Source organism: Festucalex cinctus, chromosome 17 (genome assembly GCF_051991245.1).
Source record: "Festucalex cinctus isolate MCC-2025b chromosome 17, RoL_Fcin_1.0, whole genome shotgun sequence".
NCBI classification, from domain to species: domain Eukaryota; kingdom Metazoa; phylum Chordata; class Actinopteri; order Syngnathiformes; family Syngnathidae; genus Festucalex; species Festucalex cinctus.
This window is the reverse complement of record NC_135427.1, coordinates 19,996,176-20,016,713: the sequence shown is the minus strand read 5'-3', so window position 1 is coordinate 20,016,713 and position 20,538 is coordinate 19,996,176. Positions and strand designations below refer to the sequence as shown.

Below are 20,538 nucleotides of genomic sequence, written 5' to 3'. Positions count from 1 at the left end.
TGTAACTGGCCTCAACAAACATGATGCTCCCCTTAACTTAATATTTTGTAGTGCAATCTTTCTGAGAAAATCGCCGCAATCAAACATTTACGTAAACGCTGTTGGCGGACACATGACCTCCAGGTGAGGTCAAGTGCTCTCACACTGCAGAGCACATTTTGCTCTAGAATGCCTTGATAGTCTTGAGATTTCATTGTGTGCTGCACGGATCGAAGACACCCTGTACCTGATTCTTACGTATTAATGCAGCAGCAGAACATGAGCAAGCCTCCCATGGGTCACAGTAGCTATTTTTTTTATTATTTTTTTTTAATTTCCTTTTTGTAAAAAAGTTTTATACGGTGGCTTTAAAAAGTCTACACACCCCTTCTTAACTCATTTGCTCCCCAAAACGTATAAATACGTTCTATTTTAAATACTAATAGTGTCCCGTCGTATTTATACGGTTTTTTGTTTTTTTAATACTAGAGCAACAGAAGGCTTTGATGCAGCCTCTGAACTGAAGAGAACGGTTGAAGCAATGATAGTTATTACAAAAATGGCCAGCAGGTGGCAGCAGAGTATGAGATCAATCAGGGCCATGTTGCAACAAACTGTTTCTTCCAGCTTTAAACAGATTTGTGAATAATGATGAAACTTAGCTATATTCTAATGCCAAATAGAAATCGATAGAAATGTACTATTTTTCTTGATGAACGAATAGACTCTAATCTTTATTTTTATGTTTTTATAGCAATGGAACACAATATTCTGTGGCACTTGCAAAATCCAGTAAAATGGATGTGAGTGAATGAGTTAAACAGGTTTTGAGAATGAGACTAAAATTAAGTAATATCTATTTTTTTTCCACTCGGACCTTCCTGGGTGGAGTTTGCATGTTCTCCCCGTGCCCGCGTGGGTCTTCTCCGGGTACTCCGGTCTCCTCCCACATTCCAAAGACATGCATGGCAGGTTAATTGGGCGCTCCGAATTGTCCCTAGGTGTGCGTGAGTGTGGATGGTTGTTCGTCTCTGTGTGCCCTGCGATTGATTGGCAACCAGTCCAGGGTGTCCCCCGCCTACTGTCCAGAGCCAGCTGAGATAGGCGCCAGCAGCCCCCGCGACCCTTGTGAGGAATAAGCGGTCAAGAAAATGGATGGATGGATGGATATTTTTTTCCAACATTAATGTCACCTGGTCAATTAAAACCAATTAAATCATTTATTGCGTAAATATGCACACCCTCAAAATAATACTTTTGCTGATAGCACGTTTAATTGCATATTATTTGCAATATTATTATTTATTATTATTTGCACCCGCATTTTGCTGCATCCTAAAATCCTATTCAGGGGAATGTTTTTTGTTTGTTTGTTTCCCCCCCTCACATTACCAGAAAAAATGTTAATTGCACATCCACTACAGTAGATGGCAGTGGTGCTCTCATTTATTTTTAATTTCAGGCATATTATGCACTTTAAATCTTTTCTTAGAGACAAAAATAATCTTTGTGGCTATATATATATATATATATATATATGCACTGCATTTATAATCAGTTGTTCAAACAAGCTAAACTCACAGTTAGAAAACTGCAACACAGACTTAAAATGTGGATTTATTGTAGACAATCTTTTCAGTAAATAGATTTTTTTTGACACTCAAAGAACATAGTTATAAACACAAAAACAACTATGTTAGTGGAGGTATTTTACCAGTCAATGGTAAATCGTTTTTAACAGAACCTAATTTGGCCCTTGTAAATGATGTCGTGTACAGTACTTTGATTTTTTTTTCAATAACAGAACATTCCAGAATGTACTGCAAATGTAAAGCATGGAATAGCAAAACATATTCATTTCTAAAAACAACAAATCACCTCTTAATATTCAATCATCAAACTTTTAAAACTAATCAGTCCTATTTTACTTTCTTGTATTCTAAACTAACAGTAACGCATGCATTACTGTATGCAACTCTCATAAATTACACCTCCTTTCCTGTTCAGCTGTTTCTCGACTGAGGCAAACCAATAAAGAAAATTCAAACTTGCTAATTAAATGCATAGATGTTTAACATAAAAGCAAAGAAGCACCAAAAAGAGAGAAAATAATCTTACACTTGGATTTAGACAGAAAACAAGAGAAAAACAGGCATGTGTTTTTCTTATGTTTGTGTATTGCACGCACTTACTGGTAGGCTGACTAGTGGTGAGTGTTTGTTGCCTATCCAGTGGTTCCTTCATGCACCTCTACTTTGAAAGGACTTTCCTTACACAAGCACATACATTTGAACATTTAGCTGCTAAAACTAAGTTCAGTCTGGTCCACAAGGCGTGTGCCAAAAAAATTCAAATATTGAGTAGTCTATTTATTTTAAGAATTGGAATTTTTTATGTTATATTACTTCACCACACAAGTGAAATATTTAATGACTGATTGAAATAAATAGACTTTACTCAATATTCACATTTGTTTGCACCCACCTGTTATCTCTCACAGTACAGTATGTTTGACAGGATTAAAACATGCTTCAGTCTTAGAGCGCCCACTTGTGGTCAACTAAGGTGAGCCAGCTCAGTGACCACTTGCCTCAGTGGGCCTTGGCACCCAAGATATAAGGCAAGACTGCTGGTGATTTTGAGCTTGTATGGAAACGTCTCGTCACTGCCTTTTGCTGTCCAGGATGGATCTCCAGTCGTCAGACCAGGACAGCAAGCGTCTCTGCGAGGGTCTGGCGGGAAGGTGCTTGTTGTGGCAGGCGGTGAACAAAACGTGCTCCCAGCTGGGTTTGGGCTCCACGCCTGCACACGGGATGTGGTCAGTTATTAAATGACATAAGAATTTCTTTATGATGCGGTGCCTACAGACTGGCTGCCTTACAAGACACCGAGATGATGAAGCAGCTGTCTTTAAAAGGTACTGGTGAATCACTTGAAACACCCACATGGCATTACACAAGCAGCATTACGAAATCATTCTTTTGTTTGGTTTGCATTCCCTTATAGCGCACACCGGAATTCCTTTCATGTTTGACATGTCTTACAGTGGATAGAAAAAGTGTACACACCCCTGCTCAAATGTCAGTTTTTTGTGCTATAAAAAAATAAGACCAAGATAAAGCAACCAGTTGAGTGGCCTGTAACATGAACAAATCAATAAATTATTGTTATCATGATTTTTTTTTTTTTTTTTTTTTTTTTTTAAGATTTGAAGGATAAAAAAATACAATACAATATATGACGCTACTGCACACTCAGCTACATTGTGCTCTTTTGGTGACTTGCAGTGTTGTGTTTAAGCCAAGCATACTTTTTGGAAGTAAGGCCAAAAATGTTGAATCGGGTTTTCATTGGCCCACAGCAAAATATCTCAAAACACGTTTGGGTCAATATGGCAATGAAAGAAATGTTATTTTGCATATTAAAAAAAATAAACAAGTGTGCCATTAAACTAGCATACTTGCATAAAATATTCTAATTACATTATATTGTGACATGTTACATTTTGTAGGCTTTTACAGTTTTTATCAATTAACTAAACTTAATAAACTTATTTAAAAATAATTTAATACATTTAGGTTTTAAAAAAAGATTGCAGACTTTTTAAACAGGGTACCTAATGAAGTGTCCATTGAGTGTGCATGCTGTGTAGTAATGTGTTTACTAGAGATGTAACAATACCAGCAATATATGAAATCTCCCACAATATATCGTCATGTCACGATATTAAAAGCAGTACGTCGGTTCAAAAAGTCAGGTTGATTTCCATTTGAACAGTTCTAGCACCCTTTGGTGGCTAGTTTTTTTTTTTTTTTTTTTTTTTTTTTTTTTTTTTTTTTTTAAGTGCAGTTTAATTTTCACAAGGCTTGTTTTGGCCCTTATACGTTTAAAATTCACGCTAATGGTCAGATGAAGGGAAAAGTAACATGCTTGTGAACTGAGTCAATATGTGGACCAAGTGCCTCAATACATAATTTATATATTTTTATTATGTATGTATATATATATATATATATATATATATATATATATATATATATATATATATATATATTATTATATTATTATTTTTTTATTTTTTTTTCATTGCTGTATAAGCACAATTGTGTTTTTTTAGTACGAGTTCTTTTTTTTCTTTTTTTTTCCTCCCCACGTCCTCACGTCATCCTTGAAAACATTCTATTTCATCAGGTTTGTTATGTTTCATTGTTAAGAGAAACAATACTGCCATCTGCTGGCAATAGTTAGTGGGTGTTTTTGATTTCACACCTGCATTGGCCAGGCAGTGCTCCACAAGATGTTGCACTGCCGGTTAATTTAAAAAGTAAATAAATAAATAAATAAACAAACGTAGTAAACGTCAATTAACGTTTATGGCGGTAATCATTAGGATTTTAGCATATGCCATAAACGTTTTTGGCGGTCAAACAGCTAAAATCGAATAGCAACAAAAGGCCATCTGGCTGGTCCTAGAATTAGTACATTTGCTAAAGTAGCAAATTTAAGGTCACTCTATATCACGGAATATTAATAAAAACCAAGTGTACCATCCAAATGATTTCCATGCTGATATGTTTAGCTACTACAACTACATATTGTGTAGTTCTACTAGTAGTGAGTATAGATATTTTAATGAGATGTGCAAAAGAATAGCGAAGCTGACTGTAACTGCAGGTGAAAAACAGAGCAAAACTATTCAAATATTCAAATTTTTGTTTGAATATGTTGTTGGACATTTAATAAATACGGTATATATTGTTTCTTATCCAGTATATTTATTTTTCAATATGAATCTTATTTAATTTAGTTTGCCTGAAACCTATTTGTTTTTAAATAATGCACATACAATGCATGGAAAACTGATTCATTCATTCAAATGAGGCCAAAGTGCTTGTGAATATGGGGAACTCAGATTTAAAAATAATAATAATAATAATAATAATAATAATAATAATAATAATAATAATAATAATAATAATAATAATAATAATAATAATAATAATAAACATGGTCCTGTTTGGTTCTACATGATTGCAATAAAATGAGAAGTTGTACCTAAAATGTCAGGCTTGTCGTCGATAAGGATGTCTCCGCTGACCACCGTCTTGTCTCTGGTCAGGATGACCTGCTCCAGAAACTCGTGCCCCAGATGCTTTTCTACCCACGCATACTTGGAAGACAACACACCCACACGAGTGAGGAAATGCCATGCCGTAACAGTTGCTCAAGGGAAAAATTGGTGAGCAAGAGAGCGTACCTTTTCATAAGGGCAGTGCTTGAAATGCTTGATGGGGCTGGTACAAATAAAGACATCTGTACTGCGGAAGGGAAGGGTGGAAAAATTACGTACACAAAATAACAGTATTTTTTTTTTTTCCAATGTTTTGGTAATAGTTCAAACTGCTGACGCAAGTGGAGAGAATATTGTTAATGCTGCGGTTACGCTAAGAACTACAGAAGGCTCATTTAGAAAATCATCCCACCTAAATCAATCATCAATTTAGTTTCATAACTTCAATGACTGGTCTGTTCACAAAAATTCTGAAGACATGCAGGAAACAAAGATATCTTTCTTTTCTTTTTCTTTTTTTTAATAATAATAATTCAGTTCTTCTGCTAAAGATGTGAGCAACAGAGGTTGAAATTCCCTTTGGAATTGTTTGGAATGCTGAGAGTAAGCAAATCACAATTTAATGGCCATTCAGATTCACTTTCAGTTATGAATGCATTTCATTATTTTTAGTTTGAAATACCACAAGATGGCAGCAGATAAGCATAGAAAGTCATAAGGCCCCTTCACAGTTTGATGTCGTTAACCTACTTGTCCATTTTGCTCATCTGCTTGACTGCCTCGACCCCACCAGGAAGGGGCTCCAGATCTCTGAAAAAGTCCTTGGACTCCCAGATGCTAATGGCTTTCTCCTGGAGATAAGGAACACGTGCTTGGTGTTTATGAGGAGATAACAATTGTACACACAGTATGACTTAGAAGATCCTATGCCCACGTGATTGTTACACTGCAAAACATATGACTATCTTTTCATATCATGCAATAGCTATATTATACTATACCCTATATATTGCCTTGATAAGCATAATTTGGTGACTGATTGGCATCCAAATCCAGCGTAAATATTCAATACATGACACTTAATTTGCAAGGCATTTCAGATGATGATGAGGATGTTCTTCATCATTTGGATCACAAGTGTTCACTTACAGAGAGATCACTCCGAAGTCTCCCGTACTGCTTGGACACCCAAAAGCCTCTCCTGTCCTCCAGGGGGATGTAGGGCTCGTCAGGGTACCTGTCCCGGTACTTCTTCAAGAATCCCCCTTCAAAGTCGGCCAGGACGCCGTCCATGTCAACCAGCACCCGCAGTTTCTTACAAGAACCGGAGTTATGCGTCATGCTAACGCAGATCCCCATAAATTGGTTTAGGAGAAACGCTTTCCCTCTTCCCAGTAGACGGCTTGTAGTCGACAATAACATGAAGTGGACTTGGGCGGCACCAGTTAACTCTCGCAGATGAGCTCGGGGGGAAAGTCCGCATGGAAAGACAGTTTTTCATGCACGCTGCATGGATTGCATACGTCTACTGTTGACGTTTTGTGTAATGTTTAATTAAACGTCTCTGCGTTTTATCTGCACAGCTCGGATGCTATCTTGACGTTAGCTTTGAAGCTAAATCCACAGCGGCGGACAGGTCAAACGTGACAGGCCTGTGCTGGGTTCTGATTGAATCGCTTGTTAACGTGTTGTCAAATGTCTCGCAGCTCCCCATAACATATGAAGTTGACAGCCTGATAGAAATTAGATGTTTTGTGCTGCCCGAAGAAAGGAACACAGTAGAATACTATAACACTGTGGTTGTGATGAACTAGGAACAAACTGTACTAACCGGAACAAAGATATTCTGTCGAAACAAGATAATACAGCGTCGACTTGGCTCTCTCCAAACAGCAAGCGTGACTAAGTGGCACACCCATTATTATTATTATTATTATTATTATTATTATTATTATTATTATTATTATTATTATTATTGTTTATTGTTGTTGTTGTTGCTTCAGGAGTAGCAGAAGTAAAAGTTTAACAGTATCTAAAATGCAGTAACTGTGTCAACACAATTGTGCATTGCTATTTATAAAATGCCTGATTCAAAACATTGCATTTCTCGGGATCAAGTAACTTATGTACGTATTTTCTTAAAAAAAAAATAATAATAACATATATATATATAAATAAGCAGTTTAAATTCGATATCGTTCTCACTCTCTTATATGATCTTTGTACAAACCCGGAAGCTGTGACGTCACGTCAATTCTTGTACAGTATTTCTTATTTCTTAGCCAACATTAATTTAGCCGAAATAGTCTTAGACACTACGTACAATTAAGTAAGCGAATATTTTACGCATTAAACGATGGTGCCACTGCTCCATCAACAATTTTTTTCGCGTGACTCGTATATTGGAGTCGGGCCCTTTAAAAAAAAAATCCCTCACTTCAAAAACTCGTTACTGTCCGTTAACTTCATAGGGTATTATCGCGAGAATACCCAGTGGCGGCTGTGTGGCCCCTGTCTCAGTACGGACGGTGTTGTTTCTGACGTTTGAATGAAAACCCGTGAAAATTACTTCCACATTGGACCCGTGATATAATGGCTTCAGCCTTGGAGCAGTTTGTGAACAATGTGCGGCAGCTTTCCGCTCAAGGTAGGCTTGCTTAACCCGTTCGCATGGGAAATAGAAGCTAGTTAGCCTGCATATGCTACCCTATGCTTTGCCGATAGCCAAGTCCACTTCTTTTTGCCTCATCATGTAAACACATTGCTAAAGAGTCTTTCTCTGCCAGTAAGCGTATGTGAAATGTAACCACAGTATGTGTTAGTACATATGATGAAAGTGGATATGTGTGGATGTGGTAGCTATTCAAACAAAATCTCAAAATGATACTTTCTGGCTTTGATCTGGAAAATATTTTCTGGGCACTGGCTACCGGAAGTCCCACCCTAGTCTCCCATGATTGGCTAACCAACGAAATCGACATATTTGACTGGTTATGGTGCCCTGTCAATCTTTTGGCTTTTACGAAGGCCTTGACAGGAATATTAACCGACGGGTTTCAATTTATATCTACAGTTAATCACAACTCAAGCTTTGTATCTCAAACAAATGAGCTCCTAGTCTGTTGTTTGGCGAAAGCTTAAATGGTGTTGAGGATTCAATGGCATTTACACTAGGTTTCATACATTCATCTCAACTCAAAAGATTCCCGATATTAGATTCTGTCTGTATGATATTAGTTAGCAAAAAATACTGCGGTATCACGGTATTAAAATTACAACATATTTTTTTTTCTATTGAACATACTATTTTATTTTTAAGCAAACTATAGAACATTTGGTAGATTAAGAAACGTGCACCATGTTAAGTTTAAATAAATAATAAGTAAATGTTAACATTGTTCAGTTTTAAATCTTATTAGCAAATCACGCTGGTGAGCTACAGTATTTTATCCTAAACCTTAAGTTATATTCAAGAAAAAAAAATATTTTTGAGCAACATTTGATTATATTATATATATTATATTATGTGTAAATGTCCAGTGAATGTTCTCTGTTATTGTACTTTTCGTCACCATCATTTCTTCCTTTGTAGGCCAGATGACTCAGCTATGCGAGTTGATCAACAAGAGCGGGGAACTGCTGGCTAAGAACCTGTCCCACCTAGACACAGTGCTGGGGGCCTTGGATATTCAGGAGCACTCCCTCGGTGTGCTGGCTGTGCTGTAAGTGCTCTCTGTGCAAGTCATGACTCATTCACACTCCCCAGAGAGGTCTGCTGCTGTCATGCTCCACTTTCCGTTTTGTCCTTGCTCGTTTTCTTTATTGTGAAGTTTGTATATGTTTTATTTTTATATATTTTCTTTAGGTGCAGGATTTATTACGGGACAAAAATGTGACTGTTGGAAGAATCAAACTCCTAATAATCATGACAGCTCCTTTTGTTCTACTTATGTTATTGTTTTACTTACTGTCACTGTGACTGTGTTCCAGATTTGTAAAGTTCTCCATGCCAAACATCCCTGACTTTGAGACACTCTTTTCCCAAGTCCAGCTCTTCATCAGTACTTGCAATGGCGAGCACATTAGATATGCAACAGACACTTGTAAGTTCTGTCCACCAAACATTTTACACTCATCAATTTAGGCAGTAATTATCTTAGCAATTTTGTATGTATTTGTATATTTATACTAAGAAAGTAGGGATAGACTCTTACTGGCACTGAAATTTAGCATTTTGGCACGTATTAGCATCGGCCATTTTTTTTTTTTTTTTGGCAAAGTCTATTGTCTAAAATAAAAAGAAAAAAATAACATACTGCAAATCTGAAAATATGTTTAATGGCATCTAAACATTGTAAAGGGAATTTGTATTGAAATTTTCCTTTTTACTGCAACCGAATATCGGCTCCAAATATCAGTTATCGGCATCCTTGACTACTACTAATTGGTATCGGCATCGTCCCTGAGAAAAACATATTTCTCATTCTGTAATTTCTAAGTTTTTCTGCTATTATCATGATGTTAATGACCATTTCTTTTGTCTCACATAGTTGCTGGTCTCTGCCACCAGTTGACAAATGCCCTTGTAGAGCGGAAACAGGTAATTCTGTTGATTTACATTTATGTACAGCACAGGTTAATAGCTGAATTAATCAAATTATGGTAAATATAATTATGCATTGCCGAGATACCAATAAAAAATGTCCTAGGGGCCTTAATAATTCAGCAAATGTTTGAAAAATGAAGGACTGAAACCACTAATGTTTCATAATAAAGGACTTCTTACTTGCATAATGTGCAAGCACTGTTGATGTTAAATGCTGTGTGAGTCTTAGCATGGCTATTATTATGTTTTGGCATAGGTTTAGCAATTATGTCTCTGTAGTGTTTGTTTTATATACATTTTATTTATCCCTTCTCATAATACCATTTGCTGGTGCTCTAGTTTCTGTCATTGAGTCATTACATAAGCAGAATCATCTTTTTTTTTTTTTCCCTCCCCTGCTAAATATTTTAACACATTTTAAAGTGTGGCCCTCATTTCCTCAGAGTTTGAATTTTTAAGTAGCATTTCTTTCCTTCTCCCTCTGTGACAGCCATTGAGGGGCGTCGTCATCCTCAAACAGGCAATAGACAAAATGCAGATGAACACAAACCAACTTACCTCAGTTCATGCAGACCTGTGTCAGGTGAGTCACTGGGCCTTCTGGATCTGTCACAGAACAGTATCCACAATAACATTGTGTGGTTTAAATCACACTTTTCAAATAGGATGTGTGATTTTATGTAATAGATGTAATTTCATTGTTATATTATAACTTTTCAATAACAAATTCAATTTTTCCTGTTCAATTTCTTCTCTAGTTGTGCTTGTTAGCAAAGTGCTTCAAACCAGCCCTGCCCTTCCTGGAGCATGACATGATGGACATCTGCAAGGAGAACGGAGCTTACGACGCAAAGCACTTTTTATGTTACTACTACTATGGTGGCATGATCTACACGGGCCTGAAAAATTTCGATAGAGCACTGTATTTTTATGAACAGGTACGTACTCTGTTGTATTTCATCCAAATCGCTGTTACAGATGTTTTTATTTTCTTTTAATTGTACAATTGTATGTGTATATGTACCCTCTCCTCCACCTTCAAGGCAATAACCACTCCAGCCATGGCAGTGAGCCACATCATTTTGGAAGCCTACAAGAAATACATCCTGGTCTCACTCATTCTCCACGGCAAAGTGCAGCAACTGCCCAAATACACTTCACAAATTGTAGGGCGGTTTGTCAAAGTAAGAGTGGCCTATAAAGGTTGATTTACTCAAATCTCCACTTTGGAGTAAGCGAGCATCCACATGGAACTCGTTCACTTTAGTTGTTCATTTTTTTCATGTTGCTTTTCCTCAGCCCCTGAGCAACGCCTACCATGAGCTAGCGCAGGCGTACACCACCAACAACCCGACTGAATTGCGCAGCATAGTCACCAAACACAGCGAGACGTTCACGAGAGACAACAACACGGGCCTGGTCAACCAGTGTCTCTCCTCCCTCTACAAAAAGAACATCCAGAGGCTAACAAAGGTGTGTGTGGCAGCTCTGAAGTGGTTATTGGCAATATATAGTATTGGATTCAATTAGTAAAATTGTCTAAGTAAGGATATACGTTGATTATCATGAACTTAGGACACCAGTCATTGGAATGTCGTGATTGTGAAAGTGCACTACACTGTGCCTCGCTACTTCGCAGTTCAGTTATTGCAGATTCACAGTATCGCACATTTTCATTTGTGACCAATTTGTGGCATATTTGTACCTGGTTCTGGTTAAGCTAAGTAATTTTAAGATTAAAAATAAAAACTTCATCAACATCTTGGAATTTATTCTACATTTTGCAAGTTAAATGTCCAACTTAAGTGTGACAAGGGTTTCCTATGGCTTAACAGAGATGTAAATTAATTTAAAAAAAAAAAATTAAAACAAGTCAACTTCTACTTCAGGGAATTCACTTATTTGGGGGGGCTTGGTACAAGCAAAAAGTGAGGGAACACTATTTTATTTGGACATACTGAGATTACAAATGGTTCTCTTACAAAAGAATGAGGTGTTTTTTTTTTGTTGTTTTTTGTGTTTATCTTCTGTTTCCTTTATCCCACAATTAATTGGGTCATACAATAACAGTTTTATAAAAGGTACACTTTAGATCATTCAGAAATCATCAGGGAACCTCTGGAGCCAGTTGGATGCACTGAGCGAAAAGGGATTTAACAATTTTACATTCCTTACTTTTCAGTTAATTTGTGTTAAAACAACAAAACGTGTTTCAAATATCATAAATTTTGTTCCACTTCAGATTTGTGTCCCACTTGGTGCTGATTTTTTTTCACCCAAAAATAATAATAAAATAAATCTAATTTTACATTTATGTTTGTTTGAAGCCTGAAACGTGGCAAAAGGTCAAAATGCTTAAAGTGGGCACTTGATAAAAACGCAGCTCTAGCACTTTGAAACATGTCAATGTGCTTATTATAATATTGATAGTGAATTATGCTTGAACAATAAAATACGTGTGTGAGCAGACACGTTACAGTATCATACGTCACCATTGTAAGGTGCCACAGACAGACACCATGTTTAACCACCTTGTTAGAGGTCGTCAATATTCTCAGCAACATGGCTCAGGCAGCAACCTCTAGATCCATATTTAACTGTCAGAAGGTCTGAAACCTGTCAGTGTGATGCGATGATAGCAGGAGTAATGCTGATAAAATGACAAAATAAATAAGGGTGTCTTCACTGGACATGAGCGATAAGAGCTTTTTTTTTGTGCAGTAGTCATCCCAGTATGCTGTACTCATATAAAATTGTGATGTGTTTTTCTGACAGTTTTTTTTTTATTTTTTTATTTTTTTTATTTTTTTTTAAATATAAATCTCACTGCAGACTTTCCTGACACTGTCTTTACAAGACATGGCAAGTCGGGTGCAGCTTTCAGGGCCTCAGGAAGCGGAGAAATACGTTTTACACATGGTGAGGTGGTCCACAATGACAACAGTAATATATGCAAAAATATTGAGTTTCATTCACCTTTCAATTATGTGGTCCCTGTTTTAATACCGTTGTGGGTTTCTGAGCAGATTGAAGATGGTGAGATCTACGCTAGCATTAACCAAAAGGACGGCATGGTGTGCTTCCATGACAACCCAGAAAAATACAATAATCCAGCAATGCTACACAAAATTGACCAAGAGGTGAGAAAAATGTAACCTTCAAACCTTTATTGTACTTTAATTTATTTAATTCAAATTCCGGTGTAATAACCTTATTTATTGATTGATTGAATTTTTATTTTATTATTATTATTATTGTTATTGTTATTATTATTGTTATTATTAATAATTCAGTCTCTGGTGTAATAACCTTATTGATTGATTGAATTATTTTTTTTATTTTATTATCCGGTCTCATTGCTGCTGGACATGTACATTTCCCAGAGGGAGCCATCCCAAAGGGATCAATAAAGTCAAGTCTAAGTCTAAGATAATTGCAGCCCCTCATAAAACTCATCATTATGCTTTATCTTTCAGATGTTGAAATGTATAGAATTGGATGAGAAACTAAAATCTATGGATCAAGAAATCACAGTAAACCCACAATTTGTGCAGAAGGTAAGACCAAATTCAGGATGTTGTTTTCTTTATACAATTACAGTACTATGCATTGTGTATCAGTCATTTTTACATGCTAAAAAAAATATAGTAGACCAAGGAACATTTAAAAAGGGAAGTTAACCAAAGCATTTTCTTTACAATGATATATTCTAAGCGGCTCCATTAGTCTAAACACGATATTTTGATTAATATTGCGTTTGTGGAGGAATATAAGCCGCAGAATTCAAATTTTTATCTATCTAAGGGAGCGACCAATTTTGCTATTGACTGAAAATGGCATCATAGTGTCTTAGGGCTCAGATAACAACCAATCACGGCTCACCTGTTTTCTGAAGCTGCGCCATGATTGGTCGTTACCTGAGCCGCGAGCACCTGTGATGGTATTTTCAGTCGACAGTAAATGGCAAAATGTCCGCCCCTTGTATTACTGTGTTTGCATTAGTAATAGACTGCTAGGAACGAACTTTGTCATAAACCGAGGACTAAATTATTTAGCCTGCAATAAAATTATTTGATTATATTCATGTTTAATCTGCTATTTTTATTTTTTTTATTTTTTTTTATTTAGCCCAAATGGGGCAAGAGTACTATACCATCCACCAGTTGCATAATACTGACCCTTTCAAAACAAACAGTTCTGTTCATCTTTGAAGCAGTTATGTCATTTGAAGAATCAACACAATTTGTCTCTGAAAAATGAACTTTACCACGCATTTCTGACATGTGACTTTTATTTTCATTTTAGAGTATGGGAACGCAAGAGGATGATGTTGGCAGCAAAACGTCAAGCTACTCCTGAGGGCCCGCGGACTGCCAGAAAATGCTGCAGCCCCAATACATTCTTCCATGGATGCGTTGGATGTTTTCTAAAGAGGAAAAAACAAATATTCTATTGCATAAGGACATTGGTTGAGAAAATGTAAACGTGTGGAATGGTGGTGAATTTGGTTTTTGTTTCTTCAGTTTCTGAAGGATAGCAAAACGATCTGACGATTTTGCCAGTGTTTTATTTATCAATGTTGAGGTTGGAGTGACACTATGTTATCACACAATAATAAAAAAAACGGGCTTATTTGTTCCAAGCATATTTGTGAATAATCTCACCATTCTCCTGCATGATGATAACTGTGGCTGGCAAGGAATAAATCTGATTATAATCTGCATATGTAACGACTGCAATGATGGTTTCCCTCTTGCATTTGTAATGTAGAATCAGACCAAACAGGGTGCAAAAAGAGCATAGATATGGCAGAGTGCCAATTTGGCGCACTGTTTTTGTTTTGTTTTTGTTCTTATTTTTTCATAGGTTGGATCCACTAGAGGTCGCCACAACACTGTACAGAAAATCGCTTTTGACAGTTTATGACAAGAGGCCAAGTCAACGGATATAACCAAACCGTCATGTTGCAGTTGTGGATCTGTAATAAATTGTTCAAGAATTGGTTTATGCTTCTGTTAAATGTGTACCGTAAAACGAATGTTTAATTTGACGTGTGGGAAATTGTTTATCCATACAACGTAGGTGATTTACGATCTAAACCAATGAGTTCCTTCACACAGGCGGATGTCGCCTCTGGGAAAATTGGACCAATCGTGGCGCAGTATCCGCTTCAAAGAGGCGGGACTTAACCGCTGGAACAGTTGGCATACGCCAATCCTGAGTATTAGTCGCCCCTGATTGGTCCGCCGTTATGAAGGGGGTAGGTCCACACTCGCCGTGTAAGCTACTGTTGGAAATTCCTACGCTAACCAACTTTAGCCAGCTTGCTAACATGTAATTAAACGAATGTGGTTAAGCTGCATTCATGGCATCGCAATGGGTTCGAATTGACAGGTAATATGTTTGTTCCGAAACTGGAACACCGGAATAATCGGCGGTGTTCTGTACGTGTCGCCGTAACTACAACCAGAACATGTCCAGTTAGCTATAACGCGGCGATTGGCGGATAACGAACCTGGCAAGCTAGCCAGTCGGTCCGGGCTTTGGACTGGCTTAAGGCGTTTGAACAGGTTTCCTCGCCCAGTGGAGAGCCGAGCCTGATGCTGTGATTATCATGAGTCCCGCGGGCTGCCCCCATGTCAACTGCTTCAAAGTGGACAACTGGAAGCAGAACCTGAGGGCTATTTATCAGTGTTTCGTATGGAGCGGTTCGGCCGAGACCAGGAAACGCAAGGTAATAAGAGACTGGGAAACGTAGTGGGCTCACCTAACGGAAGAGATGTGTGAGTGAATGTGAAAGGTCGCGCGCGTGTGCGTCTGTGGGCAGTAACCCCTTCCAAAAAAAACAACAAAAAAAAAAAAAACGCTCGGGACACCAGTGACAGAACATCAACAGGACCTCCCTAAAACATTACAATCAAGAAGCACTGCGTTTTCAAGCCAGCACATACAGATGGGTCTTCCCTCGCTTTTTTGTGTGGCCATTTATAGGTTTTAAATAACCCACAATGAATCACCCACCTCCTACAACCTAAATCTTGACCACATCTACTGATTGCAGTCATCAATCATCCTCTCGTTGACCCATTTTTGCGTCCGTGACTCACACATGTAGATTTGTGCACATTCAATTCTTGCATCCAATCCATGTGTCTGTTTGCATGCTTCCCACATCCAAGGTGCTGGAGAGCAAAACAGCATCCCCGGCTGCTTATCTGGTTGAGATCAGAAGGAAAATAGGAAACGGGCATGCATACTAAATAAGCAGAGTAAATATTTTTCAAGGTCTCTCTCATCTCATAATTTCTTTACTTGTGCCGCCACCCCACCCACGAAGCAGACTAGCTTGGCGCTCCAAGTGTTGCTTGAGTCTCTTGCAGACAGGAGAGCCAACAGACATAATTTGGTGAAAAACAAAAGCACTAATGCGGTGATTCTTAACCTTGTTGGAAGTACTGAAACCCACCAATGTGAACTGTGATGAGGACAAGCGCTGTATATTGTATTTCAGCTTCCATCACGCAGTAGCTGACCACCTATTTGTCCAAAATGGAATCCTTCATTGTGAGTTTGTCACAATAAGACTAATTGATTTGACCTTAAATTCAACATTGACACATGAACACACTGTTCTTTTTTTTTTTTGCCCGCCCTTGTCTTTCTGTCTCATCTGCATGCTTCAAACATTCTCCATCCACTGGCATGCCCATCACGTGTTGTCTGTAACCCACCTGCAGCACTACATCAGTCAGCACAATAATTAATTTTTCATGCAGTACAGTATTGCAAAGTCCTGAATGACAATGATTAAAAGTATCGTACAAGGCTGCAGCTGCCAAATTTTCTTCCATACTGTTCTTTCAGTCTCTGACTGAAAGTAACAAGGTTACTGTCCAAATATGTGCTTCATTTTCTAATTAATATTCAGTACATGGATAGGAAAGGGAAACAGTACCCGTATGCACCAGTTATGTCACTACGGTTGAAATGACACGTAGATAAAAAGTGGACCGTGTTTGTCTCAGCAAAGGCATACGGGCTACAAATACGTTCATTGGACTAGCAAACTCGGAATCACCTATATTTAATAATTGTATAAGTCAAAAGTAGAAAGATCATGAAATCTAAAATTAAAATGATGTTATAATGATGGAAAAAAATCAAAATATGTTGGTATTGATTATTAAGGATAAAAAAATGCAGTGCAGTGGGAGTGATACACAAATATATAAATAATTTGATAAATTAATGCTATAGGGCTGGACTGATTAATCGACCAATATTAGCTCTTTTAAAATCAGCAAAATCTGCGCTTTTTTTTATTTATTTATTTTTTTATTAACACATTAGCACATTACAAGACAAAGATTAACAAAGACATTAAAACCACTAAAAAAAAATCATGTAAAAAAATTTCAGCTGACTTTCCCTCCCTTGCATTCATTATTTATATATATATATATATATATATATATATATATATATATATATATATATATATATATATATATATATATATATATATATATATATATATATTTTATTAATCATCCGATTAATTGGTTATCAGATATTTATTCTGCCAAATATTGGAATTGGACATCAACCTAAAAAAACAAACTACATTTCCTAATGAACATTTATTTATTACATTGGAAATTGATTACAGTAAAGCAATACAATAATACAGGTGAATACAATTATTTCTTGTCATATTTCACATTTTAGCTAATTAGCAGTATAATGCATTAACATTCTAAACAATGAATTTACATCTCAAATATATATATATATATATATATATATATTTCATTTATATTTATTTAAAAAAACCCTCAGTGAAAGTTTTTAGTGGAAGCATTGTAGTCTTGTGGTCAATAAAACAAATCATTAAAGGGATACTTTGGCAGTCAAACATTAATATTTTGCCTATAATAAATTTGATATTTTCATTATTTTTCATGTACAATTAGTACCTTTAAAAACACATTTTGTAACTCGCCGTCGACTGAAAATGACATCACAAGGGCTCAGGTAACTAATCACAGCTCAGCTTGTGAATGTCACATGACCAAACCTAGAAAGCAGGTGAGCTGTGATTGGTTACTTGAGCCCTGGTGATGTCATTTTCAGTCGACAGCAAGTTGCAATACGTCTTTCTAAAGGTACTAATTGTATATGAAAAATAATGAAAGTATCAAATTAATTATAGACAAAACTAACTAATTAACTTTTTACTGCTATAATGGGCTACATAAGTGAAGTATCCCTTTAACATGTCCAAATTTGTGTTCCCTGTATAATTACAGTAACTAGACAATCCAGTGCATTAGTTTTAATCAAGCTGCTTCTCCAAGAGCATGTTTTTTTTTTTTTTTAACAGCATTGAACTAATCAAACTGCCTATCTGTTGTTGTTGTTACCCCTGACTCCGCCCCCTTTTCAGGCCAAGTCATGCATCTGCCACATGTGTGGCGCTCACCTCAGCAGACTCCACTCCTGCCTTTACTGCGTCTTCTTCGCCTGCTTTGCCAAAAAACACATCCACGAGCACGCCAAGAGCAAACGACATAACCTAGGTATGGTGCACACACGCGTGCGTGAATCTCAGCATGGAATTAGTCACTTAGTGCACATGTACGGATGTAGCGAACAAATCGTCAAAGAGATAACTCCGCCCACGACTACGTGGACAATTTCATGTAACACGTATGTGCTTTTTCACCGACCACTTGATAATGCTGTAAGCTGATGCGAATAAGTGCTTCCAACGCGACAGCGCTGCGTAGCTTTTTGTCTTTGACATGCGGTTGAAGCCAATTTGGACTTACAAAGATACATCAGAGGAGCTCAGTTCATCAAAGGATGTATAATCCCGCGTCTCAGTGATAAACCGCGGCCTCTACAAGCGAAAATGCTACCAATGCAGGTTATATGGGGGCTTCTGCGTGCTGCGCAGTTCACACGCAGTAGCCACGCCCTAAATAATTTGCATGAGATCCGATCACCCTAGTAGTATTTTGATGAAAGCATGTCACAGGAAAATATGTCTTATTACGCCTTTTTCATTCGTCATTCGAGTTCAAATTTACTTCCCACCCTCCTGTTTTCTTGTTTTTCATCTAAGAAACTCGGGGCGCTAATTAGCGAACCACCAGGCTGCCCGCTCTGTCTCCCTCTTTTGGTAATTGTTATTTCCGTGTTTCTCAGACACATTTTTTGTGTGTGTTTACTAGGGATGTAACAATAAGGGCATATTGTGATATCGTGATATTAAAACTGCCACGATATCGTCGTCGTCATGTTCACAATATTTAAAAGGAACACATTTGTTAAAAAAGTCAGGTTGATTTCCACTTGTGCAGTTCTAGCACCCTCTAGTGGCTATTTTATTAGTGCAATTTAATTTTCATTAGGGATGTTTTGGCCTTCTATGTTTAAAATCTATGCTAATTGTCAGATGAAGGGGAATCTAATTTGCTTGTGAAGCGATCAATGTGTGCTTGCATTAGCAAGTAAGTGCCTCAATGTTGTTATTAGAGATTGTAGGTGGTTTGGTTTATATGCAATGCTGTTATGCACAGAAGAACAATATTGTGCTTTTTTTTTTAGTATGAGTTCTTTTTTTTACAATATTGTGATCTTTTTAAAATATTGCTAACCCCCCACAATATCGTGATAATTATCGTATTTATACGTTTTTGGGTTGAAATGAGTTAAAAATGCATAGAAAATCTTTTCATTAACATAACCACAAATAAATAATCAAATAAATTATTAATTAGAAAATGAAAAACAGAAGACAATCACTTTTTTTTTTACATGCAAATAAATTATTTAAAAAAAAAAGTTTTACATACTAGACCAATAAATCTGATTCAGATTCTGGTCTTGCACTTATGTCATAACATGAAGCTATTGTTGCACTTTTTAATTGTTCCAGAATGTAATTTAATCCTTTGTGCGTGAGATATGTCACTGCCGTTGAGAAACATGCCGAAAAATGTAGGAGATGAGACAAATGGCGTTCACGGCATCGTTTTTACGCTGTAAAAATGTGCAGTATCACACCCAAAATGTCACCCTGTTTGCCTGAATGTTGTATTCCCAGCTCTTTTTACTCCCGACGTAATGGAAGTGAGGCTTTTGCAGCTGTACGTTAAGAACATCATACTGCAGTGTTGTGGGGAGTGGTGGTTGTCCGGGTGCCGCAGCAGAGACCAGAGACACCTCGGGTGTGCATGACAAAGCACACTTTGGCAGATGTTCCCAATCGTTTGGAAGCTAGCTTCTTTTTCCCTCGCTCCCTTTATCCTTTTGGCTCAGGAAAACACCCCTTCTGGTGTGTTTGCGTGTTCCCCACGTGTGTAATTGGGGAGGTGTAATTGTGTGCCTAATTAGGTTAGCTGCCGCAAAAAAAAGGAAGTATAACAGAGAAGCGAAAATGGGAGGAGGGCAGATCTCCGTAGACTGTTGAGGAGGTAATTAAGTCGTCTTTAACAAACCCTGTGGAATTAGCCTCCATTTAGCAAAGCCCCTCCACCTCCCCCTTCTTACTGCTTGCTTTCTTTCTTTTTTTTTAAATTTATTTATTTATTTATTTTTGTTGCTCATGTGACTCTTTTAATATACCGTATGAAGACAGTATCCACCATTTTGATTGTCTTTCAAAACATTTTCCTATTGAGATAAAGTTTACTTAAAAAATAAAACCACGCATTAAACTTGAATTGTTACGTGAAGTGAAGATTTTAAATTGTGCTTAGTTGTGAATGCGAGTCTGCAGATGTTTTCTGTGCCCTGTGATTGGCTGACATTAGTCCGAGGTGAACCCTGGAGTCCATGGAAATGGGCTTCAGCTCATCTATGATTGTAACACAAA

General features: G+C 37.1%; 3 protein-coding genes across 3 annotated transcripts in view; 2 read left to right on the top strand and 1 right to left on the bottom strand.

The window, feature by feature from the left end:
* Positions 1-1,578: 1,578 nt before the first annotated feature.
* nt5m (5',3'-nucleotidase, mitochondrial) lies at positions 1,579-6,947 on the bottom strand. The gene is made up of 5 exons (XM_077502031.1): positions 6,200-6,947; positions 5,801-5,901; positions 5,237-5,297; positions 5,035-5,149; positions 1,579-2,781 (listed from the first exon to the last, which is right to left on the bottom strand). Exons 1-5 carry the CDS (start codon positions 6,470-6,472, stop codon positions 2,642-2,644), a joined length of 690 nt encoding a protein of 229 aa, XP_077358157.1. The 5' UTR covers positions 6,473-6,947; the 3' UTR covers positions 1,579-2,641.
* Positions 6,948-7,500: 553 nt separating this feature from the next.
* cops3 (COP9 signalosome subunit 3) lies at positions 7,501-14,660 on the top strand. Its single transcript, XM_077502030.1, has 12 exons — positions 7,501-7,697; positions 8,643-8,772; positions 9,041-9,153; positions 9,601-9,650; positions 10,147-10,239; positions 10,415-10,594; positions 10,700-10,840; positions 10,956-11,129; positions 12,489-12,575; positions 12,683-12,796; positions 13,133-13,213; positions 13,962-14,660. The coding sequence occupies exons 1-12, from the start codon at positions 7,643-7,645 to the stop codon at positions 14,013-14,015; spliced, it is 1,272 nt and encodes a 423-aa protein (XP_077358156.1). The 5' UTR covers positions 7,501-7,642; the 3' UTR covers positions 14,016-14,660.
* Positions 14,661-14,928: 268 nt separating this feature from the next.
* usp22 (ubiquitin specific peptidase 22) overlaps positions 14,929-20,538 on the top strand; it is a 30,687-nt gene continuing 25,077 nt past the window's right edge. The window contains exons 1-2 of the mRNA XM_077502029.1: positions 14,929-15,390; positions 18,103-18,235. Of these exons, the coding sequence (XP_077358155.1) occupies positions 15,271-15,390; positions 18,103-18,235 (253 nt within the window). The 5' untranslated portion in view covers positions 14,929-15,270. The remainder of the gene's footprint in view (positions 15,391-18,102; positions 18,236-20,538) is intronic.